This window comes from Orycteropus afer, unplaced genomic scaffold (genome assembly GCF_000298275.1).
Source record: "Orycteropus afer afer isolate SDZICR_OR568_19922 unplaced genomic scaffold, OryAfe1.0 scaffold00165, whole genome shotgun sequence".
NCBI classification, from domain to species: domain Eukaryota; kingdom Metazoa; phylum Chordata; class Mammalia; order Tubulidentata; family Orycteropodidae; genus Orycteropus; species Orycteropus afer.
Genome location: NW_006921752.1, coordinates 2990599 through 3007801, shown reverse-complemented (window position 1 = coordinate 3007801; position 17203 = coordinate 2990599). Strand labels below are relative to the sequence as shown.

Here is a 17203-nt window from a genome sequence, read left to right as displayed (position 1 = left end):
AGCCAGCAGCTTTGTGACAGGCAGCTGGAGACCTCCGAGGTCTAGTTCCGAGCTGCTGTGCATGTGGCGTGTGACTGTGCACAAGTCACTGCCCCCCTGTGGGCCTTGGAGGTTATTTGGTCCAACAGATGAGATAAGCAAGGCCCCTGGCAGTTGGGCCATTCTCGGATCCCATGTCCACAGCCCCTTTTGAGCCTCAGCTTGGAGGCCGTTCAGCTCCCTCCGCTGAGGACCAGAAACTGTGCTGTGAGTTCTAAGCCCTCAGGTTGTGGACACCGAGTCTTCTTGGGGCCCCTGGGCTTTGCCAATGTCTCTCTCTGAGATTGGCTTTTGCTTCCTCGTTGCCCAAATCCTCACTTTCTTGGCACCAGTTCCTGAAGCTGTGAGGAGAAAGGGCCCCGGTCTGGAGTGGCCACAGGCCTGCTGGAGGGGCCCTGGGATGGCTGCTTTGGTCTCTAGTGCAGACCGCCTCTTGGGTTCAGGCGCTGGGGCCCCTGGGAGAGCCCATGGCACTTACCCCGGAGTCCAGGCGGAGGGTACATCAGTCCATATTTGTGTCTTCGTTTTGTTTTGTTACAAAAATAGCTATTTCTGTCCTCCCTCTCTGCCCTCCCCGCCCCTCATGAGGGCCTCGCCTCCTCCCCTGGGGCCAAGGCGGCAGGAGTGGGGGGGGAGGGGAGAACCGTGGTGTTGGGCAGGAGTTGGGGGGGTGAGTCGTCATCTACTGGATGCCCCGGAAGAGGCACATGGCAAAGATCATGGCGAAAAGCTGTAAAGGAAGCAGACGTCAGCTTGTCAGGCTGGGCCCACAGCCCTCTGTGGGCTGTCCCACCCCGAGGTGAAGGGGCTGCTGCCTCTAGGGCGGGACAGGGGTCCAGCCTCCATGCTCACTTCACTCCTGCTGTGGAGGTTTACATTCCCCTGGGGGTAAGTCCTTCTCACCACCTGGCTGCCTCCATGCTGTGTGGCATCATGGAAGGAAGGGGGACTTTGGACACTGAGAGACATGGGTTCAAATCCCACTGTTGCTACTTGCCAGTAGTGACTTCAGGCAAAGGCCTCCCCTTCTTTGCCCCAGGGCTTTGAACCGGTTCTTTCCAGTTCAGACATGGCTGACGAAGCAAAACAAGAACGACCTGAATCTGTAAAATGTAGGTGAACCAGAATAATAAATGGAATGGGAAAAATTACAGGTCAATGCCCTGCTAGAAACATCTTCTTCCTCTTAGAAAACAAGGGCAGCATGCGTGTTGCATAGCAACTAAATCTCCTCATAGGCAGCTTAAGAAACAGCCGGGCCTGATCAAAGATGGTGACTGACTCCACTGCCTTGAATGTGGATTGCTCTCCACAGACCTGGCAGTAATTCCACCTCCCACCTCAGGCTCCTGATAGGGCTCGCTGCACCTTTTCCGAGTCTCCCATTCCAGGCTTTGACCCATAGTTTTCACTGTTCCACTTCACTCAAATTTAAAAAATTGGATCTCTTCAGATTTTGCTTTGTTGGCCATGACTGAACCAGTTCAAAGCACTGCTTGTGTATGTACTGAGGAGCTTAATGTGTGCACTGTTCTTAGTGCTTTCTTGGAAACTTTTCACAGAGGAGGAAACAAGGCACAGAGAGATTAGGTAACTTGTCTAAAGTCACACATGAAGAGGAGCTGGGGTTTGAGTCCAGGCATTCTGACCTCAGAGCCCATGCTTGTAACCCCTGTACTCACCCATAGGAACTCACAAGGAGGTTGGAGGTGTCAGTAAATCAACATAATACTTAATACCTGTCACAAAGTAGCTGCTTCATAAAATCTCGCCAGGACTCTTATCAATAGGCAGCAAAGATGCAGCCCTTCCCAGAGTTAGGATCAGAGCAGTCACTGAGGGGTTGCCTGAGGGCCTTGGGTGCTGGGCTGGAGAGGCCTTGACTCAGGGACGCCCTTCTCTGTGCTGATTTCTGATGCACCATGGCCAGAGGTTTCCTTGCAAGTACCACAAGGATCAGTGAGTGCCCAGATTATGAATTTATGGCCAAATTACCAGGAGGGTCAGTGGGGTGGGGGAGGTAAGGCTAGGACAAGGCCAAGTCTTTGGGGCAGGATTCTGCCTCCCACAGTGGCCAGCTGACAGGGGCCTGGGCTGGGTGGGAGGGGTCATGGTGGGATCAAGCACCCAGATACTGCTTACTGAGCCCCTAGTATGTGTCATGTAGTCTCTGCCATCTGTAATCTCCACAATACCCAGAGCAGAGTGATTAACACCATTTTGCATTTGAGGAAACTGAGGCCCAGGTGTTCTGCATCTGGGGAGAGGCGAGCTGGAAACTGGTCTCCAAGGCCACATCTTCCAGCACGCTGCCCTGAGGTTCCCCCCGGTCCTAGTGCAGGCTTCTCTGCCTCCTGGTCCTGGTCTGAGCCCTCCCACTAAACAGACATTGCCTGTCCCTTCATCCCCAGGGCTGGCACGGTGCTGGTCTGCACTGTGCACACTGAATAAGGAAATGAAGCTAAGCCCCTCCATCTCCCCATCCCCAGTGCTCCAGAAATCTGCTGGAAGTAGGGCTGTTGGCACAGTAAGAACCTGAACAAGGCCACATTTAAGGTGCAGGCAACAGGAGGCAGCCCTGCAGAGTGGGACGGGAAGAGCCTACTGCCTGACTTCATGTCCCTGCAGGCCAGGGACTGGAGAGCTTCTCACTCTGGAGGAGGCCGTGGCAACCTGCCAGTTAAACTCCAGGGCGCAGCAAGCAGTCAACCTCCCTCTGGCTGAAGCGCCACCTAGTGATGGCTTCAAAAGGGCTGCAGCTGGCTGCCTTTTGAAGGGGCTCTGGAAGCCCTTGGTAAAGAGGGCTAAGGCCATCACTGTGAGGTTAACAAAGTCTCATAGGCCTTGAAGAAAGAGCCTGATCCAGAACCACAGGCTGCAGCCCCACCCTAGAGCCGGCTGTGAGGATCCTGCTGTGAACATCATGGAACTTCAAGGGGCTCAGGGGTGTGGGGCTCTCAGAGCCACCCATCCATACTACCTGGAGACAGACACAGTCAGTGACCACCCATATTCCCCACAGCAGGGGACGTATGTGGTCTTGGTTAAGAAAATCCAGAAGGAAAGTGTGTGTGTGAGAGGATGCAAGCCTCTTGTAAGCATTGCCGGGGCGGCAGGGAGGGGTGGAGTAGCAGCAGTGGGGGCCCTGAACTTACCTCGATGGCTAGCACCCCTATGGCGAGGGCCCCGGCCAGGTAGACGTAGGTTTCGAAGGCATTGAGGATCACCGTGTAACAGCCCTGGGAGGGGAGGAGCAAGAGGTGAAGCATAATCCAGAAGACTATCTGGAGTCAGGGGTCAGGGGTCAGAGGTCAGTGCCAGCAGTAGGGTGCAAAGCTTGGAAAGTGGCATGTGGTCCCAAAGTAGAGGTGACAGCAGGCTACCCTCTCAAACTGATGATGGGACAGAGAAGGGGTGGGAGGGCCTGGAGGAAAGGCCTCAAGGCCATAAATGTGGAGTGGTGCTGGCAAGACACTGGAGACCTTGAGCAGCAGAGGGAGGTCACCCTTAAGCCCTGGGCTGCTTCCCAGCACCCTGGACCTCCATTGCTCATTCCCATCAGGCTTTAGCAGCAGCGCAGCCTTTGGGTCCCTGGACTGAAAGCCAGCAAGCAGGCTGGCCAATGGCCAGGTCCCAGGCTTGGTCCTGAGACACCCTCAGAGGGAGGATAGATAGAACAGTAGCACCAACCCTCTGTGATGGTCCACTCTGCCAAGAGCTTTGCTGGGGCCTCACGTGCTCTTCACTACTTATTCCTCACTCCAGCACCATGGGAAGAAGGCTTTTCCTGCATTTTCTAGATGAGGATTCGTGGAGAGTGAGAGCCGTTGAGTAATGTGCTCAAGGTCCCCACAAGGAGGAAGGGACACTGGGATGTGCACTGAGGGGACCCCCATTTCCTGCTCTTTCCTGTGCTCCCTGCAGGGTGCAGTGGAGAGGGAGCTGGGCATCAGGACACTGGGAGGTTCAGTCTCCCAGTTGGGACCTGTTCCCTGACTTGGAGCCTGGAGTGCGAATCTACGAGGCACCTCACTCCACCATCCCCTCGCCATAGCTTCCCGCCCCCCACCCTGGTCTGCTGAGATACTAGAAGGGACTAGCTCTCCCTTGCTGCCATGACTGTTATCCTGTTATCCGGGACACATTCTCCTCCTCCCCAGGGAGGGAACACTCCATCCTCCAACCACAGTCACCCCTGCCACCCTCCTGACCTAATCTAGCAAAGAGTGGCCAGGCCAGAGGGCACCAATGACCACATGGAGTGACTCCCACATTTGTATCACTACATGGACTTTCCCTTGAGTTCTGGCCCATATATCCAACTGTTCACTCAACATTTCTGCTTGAATGTCCCAAAGATACCTCATGCTCAACCTTTTCCCAAACCAGAACCCAGAGTCACCCTCCACACCTCCTCACCTACAGCCAACTGACCACCACGATATCCTGAACTTTTCTCAGCCATATGCCTCTCTCCATCTCCACTGCCATCACCCTGGTCTGACCCACTGTCCTTTCTTATTGGGACCAGTGTAAAAGTCCCTCCTGTCCACTGGGCCCACCCCTAATCCCTGGCCACAGAGCTGCCAGAGCACCAATGCGGTCACATGGCTTCCTACATGGAACCTGGTGTGGGCTGCCATTGCTCTTCCAGCATCCTCTCCATTGGCCTGTTGATGCTCATCTCAAGCGCATCCTGCCCTGTTCGCCCTGCTCCAGCCACAGTGGCCTCCTTTTGGCACCTGGAGCACAGCATGCTCCCAGCCACCCCAGGGCCTTTGCACATACTGCTCTGTCTGGCTGGAAGGCTTTTCTCTTGCCAGGAGGATGAGGGCGTGTTGAGGAGACTCACAGTAGCACCCACGTTCACAATCCACCAGGAAGTAGGTGGAGCACACTGGGGTGAGAACAAAGCAGAGAAATGGAGCAGTGCTGTGGGGACTGAAGCCTCCAGATCATTCAGTCAGAAGGGGACGATGGATTTTCTACTGGTGGCCATCACACTAGCCTGCAGCCAAGTCTAAGCAAGGTCACTGTCTAATGGAAGACCTTTGGTTTAGTTCCAGCTAGGGAACACACCCTTCACTTGCCTAGGTGACCATCTTGACCCAGAGGAGGCTGGGAAGAAAGCTCAACTCAAACAAGTGGGGAAGCCTGAGTATTCATCATGGGCTGTCTTCTCTCAGGATTTCCTCATCTCTCTTCATTAGAGTTCAATGGTAAACAGAACCAGTGGGTTAACTCAGCACCCACTGGCAAGTATCCTCTGCCTTGGCTCCCAAAGGCCATGTGACCCAGTCTTGGCCAAAGAGGCCTAAGCAGAAATATACTGGGTGTTTCTGAGAAAGCAACTGATGCTACCCTTTTCCGTTCTCCCTGCTTTGAGTATGGGTGGGCTGTCTGGAGCCATGGCAGTCACTTTGCCACCATGAAGGCCACGGGGATCACAGAGATCCAGCTCTGACTGAGCTACTGGTACGAGGCGAGAAGTCACCATCTTCCAGAATCCTTGCTTCAGCCTCTTTAATTTGGGCTTCAGTGGCTGGCAGTCAATCTGTTACTCAAGACTGTGATGGGGATGAAAGGCAAAGTCAGAAATGCATCCTGGGCTTTGGGGAAAAACACAACACAACACAGCAGAGAGTCCCACAGCGGAGGTTTTAAAAGGGAAGAATGCTCAGGGGGGGATGTGAGTGTCTCAGAACATGAGTCAACCTCGGACGATCCCCATGAGGAGGAGAGGAAGAGTCGTTGTAAAGAATTAATGTGGTTGTGCAGAGGCCTCTCTGATGAGCTCCGATTTCAAAGCCATGCCCACGAGACGGAAAGAGGCATCCAAACAGAGGATGAACCCAAAAGGCATGTCAGTATGAAGCTGCAGAGGAGCAGGGCCCCGTAAGAAGCCTCCATAACAATTCACAAATGGCATTAATCACAAGGCCAGAGGCCTTGCTGTGGGCAACAGGAATCCTGGTGGTGCACTGGTTAAGTGCTCGGCTGCTAACCAGAAGGTCAGTGGTTTAAATCCATCGATCACTCCATGGGAGAAAGATGTGGCAGTCTGCTTCTGAAAAGTTTTAGAGCCGTAGAAATCCTATGGGGCAGTTTTACTCTGTCCTATAGGGTCACTGGGAGCTCTGGTGGCATAGTGCCTAAGGCATTTGACTGCTAACCAGAAGGCTGGTGGTTCAAACCCACCAGTCACTCCTCGGAAGGAAGGTTGGGCAATTTACTTCTGTAACGATACCACCTCAGAATCCTAAGGAGGGGTCACTATGAATAGGAATTGACTCAATGGCAGTGAGTTTGGTTTGTTTTTTATAGGGTCACTAGGAGTCGGAACTGACTCAATGGCAATGGGTTTTTTTTTTTTTTAATGGACAACTGGCACTCCAAACAGCAGTGCCATATACAAGTTAGAAATGTATTTGTCTTTCCTAAAAATTCCTGAATGATGGTGGCGACTCTGTGGCACAGAGGTGTCAGTGGCCCAGGTCCTTCTTTGATGCTCTGCCATCCTGGGCAGATGCAAGGCCCAAGAGAGCTCACCCACATAGCTGTATTCTGGCCGGGGAAAGGGAGGAGTGAGCTCAGTATGTTCTCTTAAAGTCTTGACTGAAGTTGCACAAATCATTTCTTCTCACTGTCCTTTCGCTAAACTGAGCCATGTGGCCTAGCTGCAAGGGAGTCGGGAAATGTGGCCTTGACCTGGTGCTGATATGCTCTGATAAACACTCTCATTCTAAGGATGGAGAGGTGAGTGGAATATGGAGAACAGCCAGCAGTCTCTGCCACCATATGGTGGTCGTCCCGAGGTCCATAGAGGGTTGTCTTATGCAAAGTGATCCAGCAGGTAATGGCCTGCATGACACCAAAGCCTGAAACTTCCCCACCACTTCCATGTTCTCTCCCCTTGGCTGCCCCTCCTTGCCCCAAGCCTGTAGCTGGGTCCCAGGACCCTTGTTCCCTTAACTGTGTCTCTATCCCCTCACCCAGGAGGGTAAGACCTGAGGAGCAGACAGAATGTGATTCCTGAGCCCCTGAACCCTGTGATGATATGGGTGGGTGCAGGGGCCGGAGGTGCTGAGCTCACAAGCAAAGCTGCACTGGAAAGGACCTCCTGAGGTCGCTGGGTGTCAGTTACTGTCCCCTCCCTTGGGGCCTCCACAAGGCCCCACCCAAGCCCATCACCTGGTTTTATTTTCTTCCAAGTGATTACCAAAAATTTTAAAAAAGGAAATGATTACTTTTTATTTGCTTGTTGCATGTCTTCTACTTTCTCTAACTGGACTGTGTGCCCCACAAGAATAGTGGTCTTTTCTCCTGTCCCCTGTTTAGTCTCCTGTCTCTGTAAGCCCCCATGAGATTCTCGGTAAAGGCCTAAGCCAGAGACTGGCCTGGAGCAAGAGCTCAGTTCACCCTTTCTCTCCCTCTCCCTCCCTTCTGGCCTCACCTGGTCTCTCACACATGCTCTGGGGGGACTGGTCAGTGGGACAAGGGGATCAGATACAGGGGCACTGTCTGTCTCACAGGGAGATAGGACAAAGCCCAAAGCCAGGGCCCTGGGTTCCCCAAGAAATAGCACACGCAGGAAGGGAAAGGATATTTTTCAAGGCTGAGATGGGGTCCTTGGGTTGCAAGAGAAGCAAAGAAGCCTATGAGCTTCCTTAACCTTGGAGGGCCAGCCAAGGAAACCTTGCTCCTCTCATGGCAATTGTGAGCTTCCTGCTCGAGAGTGGGCAGGGCTGAGCAATTCTGGTGCTGGCCCCAACCTGATTTATCAGAGGCTCAGGTAGTGTTGGAAATGCCTACCCACCCTTAACCCTGGCCCAATGCCCACTCCTCTGACCTGTGCCAGCCTTGGACTGCCTGCTGCCCTCCTCCCTTCCCCCTTGGTTGGATCTCAAGGCTTTGACAGAGCGTCCACCAGCCCCCGTTCAGGAGACACATGGCATGGCCTGCCTGGGATTCCCGGGATGCCCGCAGAGCCTTGGAGCCAACACAGTACCCAGCCAGTTCTGGCCACCAAGTCCCGATGGACCGGCTCCCCTACCTGCTTGTTCAGAAACAGGTCCCTCCCCAGGAAGCATTCCTCTCTGCTCAGCAGGATTCCGTCCCGAGTCTGGGGTTCCCTCCGGCAGCAGGCCTCCGGGACCTCGTCACTGTCCAAAGTCAGGAGTCGAAACACTGATGCAAACTGAAAGTCTTCAGGCCCGTTGACCCCACAGCAGCCAAACTAGGAGCAGAGCAAAGAGAATGGGTGCAGTGGGTGGGGCTGGGCCCAGGGAGTGAGCTGGGCAACTTTCCCAAACCTTCCCAGAGGCCACAGCAGCAGAGTGGACTGAGAAGAGCCACCTGTGGGCCTGCTCCATTCTGCAACTCCTGTGTGACTTCGGAAAAGTCACTCAACTTCTCTAAGCCTTTTTGTGTCCTCATCTGCAAAATGGAGGTGATGATAACAACTCCTACCTTACTCTGAGGAAGCATTCAATAAACCATCGTTACAATTATTATTTATGTCTCTGGGTACTGCAAATGAGTAAAAGCTTGGCTGCGAACCCAAAGGCTGGCGGTTAACCCAGAGGTGGCTCAGAAGAAAGACCTGGCAATTTGCTTCTGAAAGATCACAGCCATTGGAAACCCCATGGAGTGTAGTTCTACTGTCACATGTGGGGCTGCCATGAATCTGAATCGAGTCTATGGCAACTGGTTTGGTTTGTTATGCTTATCATCATCAATGACATTACTATTGATTGGGTGCTCAAGTCAGAGCAAACAGGTTTCATTCTGAGTGCGGACTCGATGGCTTGGCAATGGCTGCCCAGAATGCTGCCTCCATGCTGATTCTGAAACCAGCTCTGAGCTCAGTGCAGGAAGCCCTGATTGATTATTGATGTCTGCCATGGGCACACGTGCAGTGATGGCCATGGAGGCCAGACATTGGCTACAGTGGGTGTCACTGCTGACTGCTCACAGCATCAGGGGATGGGGCCCACTCACTGTGATCATGACCGAGTTCCAGGTGGCAGAGAAGACATCTGTGTCATTATTGCCCTGGTAGTGCTTGGTGAGCTCCTTGGTGAAGAATTCACGGGTGAGCTGGGGGCAGAGGGAGGGGGTGAGCAGAGACCCCGCAGCTTGGTGCAGCCCCCACCCCTTCCTTGTCTCCCCACTGGGGATGGGGGAGAGGCAGCCCTGGGCTGGAAGGATGGGAAAGCCAGCCAGGGCTCGACAAGGAACTTGGGAAGAGGGGGCCAGGCACATACGTTTTCCCTGCAGATGAAAGCCAAGATGGCTGCTGAGAGCTCCACCAGGAAGATGATGAGGATGAACAGGAAGAACTGCAACGAGAGGAGGGCAGGATCAGGAGCCCCGAGGCTCTGGGGGCAGCCAGGACTCGGCTGCTTGCTGATGTGGTACCTTGGTGCCCTTTCGTCTTTTACACCGTTGACATAAAACACTGAGTTTGTAAGACTAAGACACTCCACCATCATGAATCAGACACTTCCCATAATAACTGTACCAACAATCCATCTTTGATGCCAACAAGGTTGCAGCAGAACTACGGAGAAAGTAAACTAAATATGTCTTCCGTGTAAATGGTACCTTTTAGCCTAGGCCCTTTTGTGCAGTGTGCAGGCTGAATAACCTTCCTGGCAGCCCTGGAAGGAGACTGCTGCTGAAAGCTGCCCTCCAGGCGGTCCCCCCCAGGGGCCTTGTATAAGCAGTGGGAATCTGAGCTTCCTTTTGGGTCCCTGGCTGGTGTCCCACTCTGCCAGCCCAGGGCCACCTCCCCTTGCCCCTGCTGACACTTAGGGAACTGTCTGTAAGAATGTGCTGGAGTCCCTGGCTGGTGCAAATGGTTAAAACGCTGGGCTGCTAACGGGAGGTTGGCGGTTGGAGTTCACCCAGAGGCACCTTGGAAGAAGGGCCTGGTGATCCCCTTCTGAAAAACCAGCCACTGAAGACCCCGTGGGACGTAGTTCTGCTGTGACTCATGGGGTCATCATGAGTCTGAGTCAACTCAATGGCAGCTGGTAAGCATGTGCCACCACCTATCTGTCAGGGCAGCTCACGTGTTGCTGGGATGTGGAACAGGTTTCAGAGTTACTTCCAGGCTGAGACGGAGGAGGAGGAAAGGCCTGGCAATCTCCTGAAAATCAGCTCAAGGCAACCCTACGGATCACAATGGTCTGATCTGAGTGATCAGGGGAGGGCCCAGGACGGGGCAGCATTTCCTTCTGTGGTGGGCGGGGCCACCACGAACCGGGGCCAGCATGACACAGCTAACAACGTAACAAACCACACAGCACGTGCTGTCATCTCAGCAGCCTGACAGCTGTCTCCTTGGCAGGCTTCTCTACTCACTGTGCCCACTGCGCTCCTGCCCCTGACCCCCTCGTTCCCATGGGGAGTGGAGGTGACCTTGATCTTTGGTTGTAATGAAGGAGTGAGACTGGGGAGAAGCTGGTGTGTCCATCAGAATGTGAAAACTCAGGGCGTTTGAAATCTAACAGCCTCCTCTCCTCTACTTGCCACATTCCTTGATGTCCCCCAAGTTAACCAAGGTGTGTCTCAGAGGCTTTACAAGCTGGGTGCCCTCTGCAGGGCGCCCTTCCCATCCTCCCCTACCAACCCTTAAGCCAGGGGAGTCCTCAGCCCCTTCCTGGGAGAGGCCTTCCCAACTTCCCCGGGCAGAAGAAGCCCTCCCTTGTCTGGGCTCTCCCACACGTCATAGTATCCAACAGAGGGGCCCCCATGGCAGATGCTGTGTTCCCCTTAGACCCTAACTTGAACACAAGGGTTGTAACTCAGTCCTTTCTACATTTCCCAGTGCCCCAGACAGCAGAGGCATCATGGCAGTGAGATGAATGGATGAATGAATGAATGAATCCATGTGTGCATGCCTCATCACAATGACTTCACTATCCTGTCACATTGCAGCCTGCCAGAAGAACGAAGACATCAGTCTTAGAAGAAATGCAACCAGAATGCTCCTTTGAAGCGACAATGGCAGGACTTCTTGCTTCCTTTGGACATGAGATCAGGAAAGGCCAGTCACTAGCAAAGGGCTTCATCCTTGGCAAAGTGGAGACTCAGCGAGAATGAGGGAAGCCCTCGGTGAGATGGAGGGACTCGAAAGCCCCACACTGGGCTCCAATATCCAAAGGATTGTGAGGTGGCACAGGAAGCAATGTTTCACCCTGTTACATGTAAGGTCACCAAGAGTCGCAGCTGACTTGATGGCCACAAACAACATTACCCTGGCACATCTCAGGGCCTGGTGGGAGCGGGCACTGCTTGCGGCTGGAGTTGTTGGCAGAAGAAAGAGGAAACAGCTTTGCTTCATCATGTAGCCTTGCCAGTGCTCTTGGCACTTACAAAGTCCATGATGACACTGGGTGTCCACTCCACCTGGAAACCACCTGATGTGGAAGCTGATGTAGGCCCTGGTACCCACGCATTGACTGGTTCTCACTCCCAGAGCTACACACGTGGGTCACAGTCCTCAGAGCTGCCCAGCACACACCGGACCGGCAGGGGCTAGGAAAAGGCTCACCCTCAGCTTCTGAGGCTTCTCCTCTACTGACAATAACAGAGGTCCCTGGCAGGAGTCCTGGCACTTCCATTTGGCTGATGACGGATCGCCATCCGGCTGGTTCCATCTCATAAGGCCTCTGCAGAGAGCACCTCCCTGCCCTCTGCCTCCTGGGAGTGGCTGGCAGGCCCTCGGGCTGGCAGAGAGCAGCTTCGGAAATGGTTTCCATCCCCAGTGCTATGGTGGAGCTGGCGCTGGCTACTGACGGTGTTAAAAACTGTGGATGAGACAGGTTCCAAGCCTTGTGTGCTGTTCTCATCACTCAGGGAGAGTGTGAGTGATCCAGGATGACTGAACAGGACGTAATGAGATAACACAGGTAACACACTCAGCACAGGTGGGCATGGCCCATGAGCTGCCCACATGGGGGCTCAGGACCAAGAGGACAAACGCTGGTGTGGGTGCTGTCTGGAAAAGTAACAATGGCTATAGTCTATTGAGCACTTAAGGATCCCTGGGTAGGGTGAACAATTTGCACTTGACCATGAAGCTAAAGGTTGGTGGTTCAAACCCACCCAGTGACACTGTGGAAGGAAGGCCTGGTGATCTGCTTTCATGGAGATTACAGCCAAGGAAACCCTATGGAGCAGTTCTACTCTGTACCACATGGGGTCACCATGGGTCAGAACTGACTCCGTGGCAGTAGGTTTGGTTTCCCTTATTGTACTACCTGGGCACTTTGTCTCTGACATGGTCCATATTTACAGGTGCTTTTACCATTCTCCTCCTCATGTCACTGATGGGGAAACTGTGACCCCAAGAGAATTTGTAATTTGAACAAGATGGTCCAGCTGGTAGGTAGTACGCTTGGGACTTACACACAGGAACTCTGATTGCAGAACATGCCTCTTAGCCCATGTTCTCCGGAATCCATCAGAGCTTCAGGTTCTTTAGACAGTCACACATCCTGGAGGGCCTTGTGTGGGTCAACACTGAGTCTTTTCATTTCCCATTTTATCAAGTGCTTCCACGTATCAGGAATAGAGCTATGCAAGACATATTTTCCTAATGAGTTACGATCACAACCCTATGGCTCGGAAGGAGGTATCATTATCTTCATTTATACATAAGGAATCTGAGGTTCAGAGATGTTAAGTAATCGACTCCAGATCACACAGCCAGGAAGTGGCATAACAGGGATTAGAATACAGGTTTTCCTGAGTCCAAAGCCCATGTACTTATGCACACCTCCCATACCACCTCCTCTCTTCTCCCTCTTCTCAGAGCTGCTTATTGAGGCCCTGCTGTGTGCCACACACTATGCTAGGTACTGGCAAACAAACACTTACAAGGCAGCCGTGGTTCCCATCCTCCTGGAGTTTACATCATGGTGGAACATTAAGAGATGACATTAAAGAAGGAACTAGCAACATGTGGATGGGGAAAACAGGTCTCTCCAGAGGAGGAGGTCTGCAGACCTCCCTTCCGTGGCTCCATTTAGAGCGAGTCTGCCCATGAGTAGGGATCAAGGGGGCATTCGAGTGTGTGTGAGTGTGTGAGCCATCTGCAGGAACGGGCAGGGCTGTGGCCTGCCTGTATCAATAAAGTGCCGCTTCTGCCCCCTCACCCTTCTCCAGGGTAAAATAATTTCCTTGTGCTTAGCTTGGTCTGGCAGCAGTCAAAAACTCAAACGTCATATTGTACTGGGCAAACTGGCTGCAAAAGATCTCTTTAAAGTGCTGAAGAGCAAAGATGTCTCTCTAAAGACTAAGACGTACCTAACCCAAGATATGGTATTTTCAATTGTCTCATATGCATGTGAAAGCTGGACAATGAATTAGGAGGACTGAAGAAAACGCTTTTGAGTTAGTGGTGTTGGCAAAGAATCCTGAAAGTCCCATGGACTGCCAGAAGAACTAACAAATCTGTCCTGGAAGAAGTGCAGCCAGAATGCTCCTTGGAAGTGAGAATGGCCAGACTTCATCTCACCTACTTTGGTCATGTCAGAAGGGACCATTCCCTGCAGAAGGCTATCATGCTTGGTAAAGTGGAGGGGTCAACAAAAGAGGGGAAGGCCCTCGAGGAAATGGATTGACACGGTGGCTGCAACGAGGCCTCAGGTACAGCAGGGATTGTTAGGCTGCAACAGGACCAGGCGGTGTTTCGTTCTAAGTCTAAGTCTGGCAAGTTTCCAATGTTCCTGGAGCCTCCATTTCCTTGTCAGCTATGAGCATCTTCTACAGCTCAGAACAGATGGGAGGAAGAGGGGTGCTATGAGTCAGAGCCGACTCAATGGCACCAACAACAGCTTGGTCTGGAGCTCTGTGTGGTGTGAACGGTTAACCCCTTGGCTGCTAACCAGAAGGTTGGTGGTTCGAGTCCACCCAGAGGCACCTGGGAAGAAAGGCCTGGTGATTCACTTCTGAGAAGTCAGACCCTGGAAACCCTATGGTGCACAATTCCACCCTGACACCTGTGGGGTTGCCATCCGTCAGCATCAGCAGCACGGAAGCTGGTTCCTGGAACTGCCTCACCACTGCTTCTCTGGAGGGGCTTTCCCTGGGCTGGCCAAAGGCCTTGTCTGATGCTTCCCGGGCCTTCCCCCACCAAAGTCTTCCCCAGGATTTGCTCGCTTGGAGTACATCTAGCCTCCTATCATTTGCCTAAGGACACACTTGGCAGTAATTCCTGAACATCGAATTTACAACACTTTGCTTCGGATGGAAAAATGAACGCAGGGGGCGGACGCTGCTATTTTGTCTCCTTGTGAGCATTTCCGGGCTTCTGTAACCCATCTGCCTACGGATGCGTCTGCTTTCAGTTCTCATTTCTAATAAATATTTACCAAATTTACATACTTCATGTACAATTCAGCTCATTTATCTTTTAAACACACTCATCTCGTTTTGCTGTTCTTTTCTAATTTAGCATGGCTTTGTTATGAAATACATAAAAAAGAAATTAGAATCTTTGGATAAATTGGCTTTAAAAAAATCCTCGGAATGTTCAAAGCTAAGCAAAAAAGGAAACAGGGATGCTACAGATATTCCGATTGTACTTTGTTGTTAGGTGGCATCAAGCAGGTTCCAACTCACAGAGACCCTATGAGCAACAGAATGAAGCACTGCCTGGTCCTGCACCATGCTCACAACCCTCGTTAGGTCTGAACCCATGGTTGCACTCACTGCGTCAACCCATCTCATTGAGGGTCTTTCTCCTTTCCGCTGACCCTCTACTTTACCAAGCGTGATGTCCTTCCCTGGAGACTGGTCCCTCCTGATAACATGTCCAAAGTATATAAGACGAAGTCTTGTCATCCTCCCTTCTAAGGAGCATTCTGGCTGTACTTCTTCCAAGACAGATTTGTTCATTCTTCTGGAAGTCCGTGGTATATTTGATATTCTTAGCCAGCACCATAATTCATATGCATCAATTCCTCTTTGGTTTTTCTTATGCATAGTCCAGCTTTCACATGCATACGAGGTTACTGAAAATACCATGCCTTGGGTCAGGTGCACCTTAGTCCTCAAGGTGACTTCTTTGCTCTTCAATACTTTAAAGATGTCTTTTGCAGCAGATTTGCCCAATGCAATACATAATTTGATTTCTTGACTGCTGCTTCTATGGGCGTTAATTGCATATCAAAGTAAAATGAAATACTTGACAACTTCAATATTACCTGTTTATCATGGTGTTGCTTATTGGTCCAGTTGTTAAGACTTCTGTTTTCTTTATGCTGAGACGTAATCCACACTGAAGGCTGTAGTCTTCAATCTTCATCAGTAAATGCTTCAAGTCCTATTCTCTTTCCGTAAGCAAGTTTGTGTCATCTGCATATTACAGGTTGTTAATGAGTCTTCCTCCAATCCTGATGCCATGTTCTTCATCAAGTCCAGCTTCTCAGATTATTTGCTCAGCATACAGATTAAATAAGTATGGTGAAGGGATACAACCCTAACACACACTTTTCCTGATACTAAAACACAAAGTATTCCCTTGTCTTGTTTGAATAATTGCCTCTTGGTCTATGTATAGGTTCACCATGAGCACAATGAAATGTTCCATTCTTTGTAATGCTATCCTTAATTTGTTATGATCCACACAGTCAAAAGTCTTTGCATAGTCAATAAAACACAAATAAACATATTTCTGGTATTCTTTGTTTTCAGCCAAGATCCATCTGACATCAGCAATGATATCATTCCATGTCCTCTTCTGAATCCAGCTTCAATTTCCGGCAGGTCCCTGTCTATGTACTGCTACTTTTTGAATTATCTTCAGCACAATTTGACTTGCATGTGATATTAATGATATTGTTTGATAATTTCTACATTCTGTTCGATCACCTGTTTTTGGAATGGACACAGATATGGATCTCTTCTAGTCAACTGCCTAGGTAGAGCTGTCTTCCAAATTTCTTGGCATAGATGAGTGAGTGCTTCCAGCATTGCATCTGTTTGCTGAAACATCTCAGGTGGTATTCTGTCAATTCCTGGAGCCTTGTTTTTTTTTTTTTTTTTTTTTTGCCAATTCCTTCAGTACAGCTTGGACTTCTTCCTTCAGTACCACTGGTTCTTGATCATATGCCACCTCCTGAAATGGTCGAACAGGGACCAATTCTTTTTCATACAGCGACTCTGTACTCTTTTCATCTTCTTGTGATGTTTCCTTCGTCCTTCAATTCTTTTTGCCCACAAAACCCTTCAATACTGCAACTCAAAGTCTGAATTTTTTCTTCAGTTCTTTCAGCTTGAGAAATGCTGAGCATGTTCTTCCCTTCTGGTCTCCTAACTCCAGGTCTTTCATTATAGTACTTTACTTGTCCTCTCAAGTTGCCCCTTGAAATCTTCTGTTCAGCTCTTTCACTTGATTGTTTCTTCCTTTGGTTTTAGGTACTCCATGCTCAAAAGCCAGTTTCAGAGTCTTTCTGATATCCAGCTTGGTCTTTTTTCTCTTCTGTCTTCTTTTGCTTTCTTCATGCATGATGTCCTAGGCTCGTTTGTCTTTAAGCTAAGGGTCTCCAAGACCATGTGGGTTTTCAGCCTCAGAGCAAAGATAGTACCCAGCTAACCTCCACCTCCAGGCTTCCTTTCTCCTGAGGCCTCTGAGTCAGGCTTCCTGAGGAGGCTAAAGCCACTCTCTCTTGGCCGCTCTCAAGACAAGTCTTCCCTCTTTCCCAGTAGGTCTAGGAGGCAATCTCATGTTTCTAGAAGGAAGGGACCATCAAGAATGAGACTTTGTACCACTTTCCAGCTGGTACCACCATATGGCCAGGTCCAGGTTGCAAGAGAGAAGCAGTCCTTCTTATATTTAGGTCCTGAAACTTTTTGAAAACCTTCTAGAAGCTGTGGTAGCTCTCTGCAGAAACATATGTGCATGTGCACTACCGCCCCTCCCCCCAAGAACATGTACCATTTTGCACATAACTTTAGGTGAATTTTTGACAACTTGGGTCCATCCCATGGTAGGAGCCCCTGGGCCAGTCCTGAGTCCGACCTGACCTGCGTTGTGATCTCAGGGAGGTAATTTACATTCTCTGGGTCCCAGAAAAAGGGAGAAGAGAGGAGAGGGGAGGGGAGGGAAGGGAAGAAGAGGGGAGGGGAGGACAGAAGAGGGGAGGGGAGG

At 51.2% G+C, this 17203-nt stretch overlaps 1 protein-coding gene across 1 annotated transcript in view; it reads right to left on the bottom strand.

Annotated features, from left to right (window-relative positions):
• Window positions 1-721: 721 nt before the first annotated feature.
• TSPAN18 (tetraspanin 18) overlaps window positions 722-17203 on the bottom strand; it is a 20622-nt gene continuing 4140 nt past the window's right edge. Inside the window, exons 3-7 of the mRNA XM_007946523.2 lie at window positions 9306-9380; window positions 9040-9138; window positions 8093-8275; window positions 3195-3278; window positions 722-769 (exon numbers count right to left, since the gene is read on the bottom strand). Coding sequence (XP_007944714.1) covers window positions 722-769; window positions 3195-3278; window positions 8093-8275; window positions 9040-9138; window positions 9306-9380 — 489 coding nt within the window. The remainder of the gene's footprint in view (window positions 770-3194; window positions 3279-8092; window positions 8276-9039; window positions 9139-9305; window positions 9381-17203) is intronic.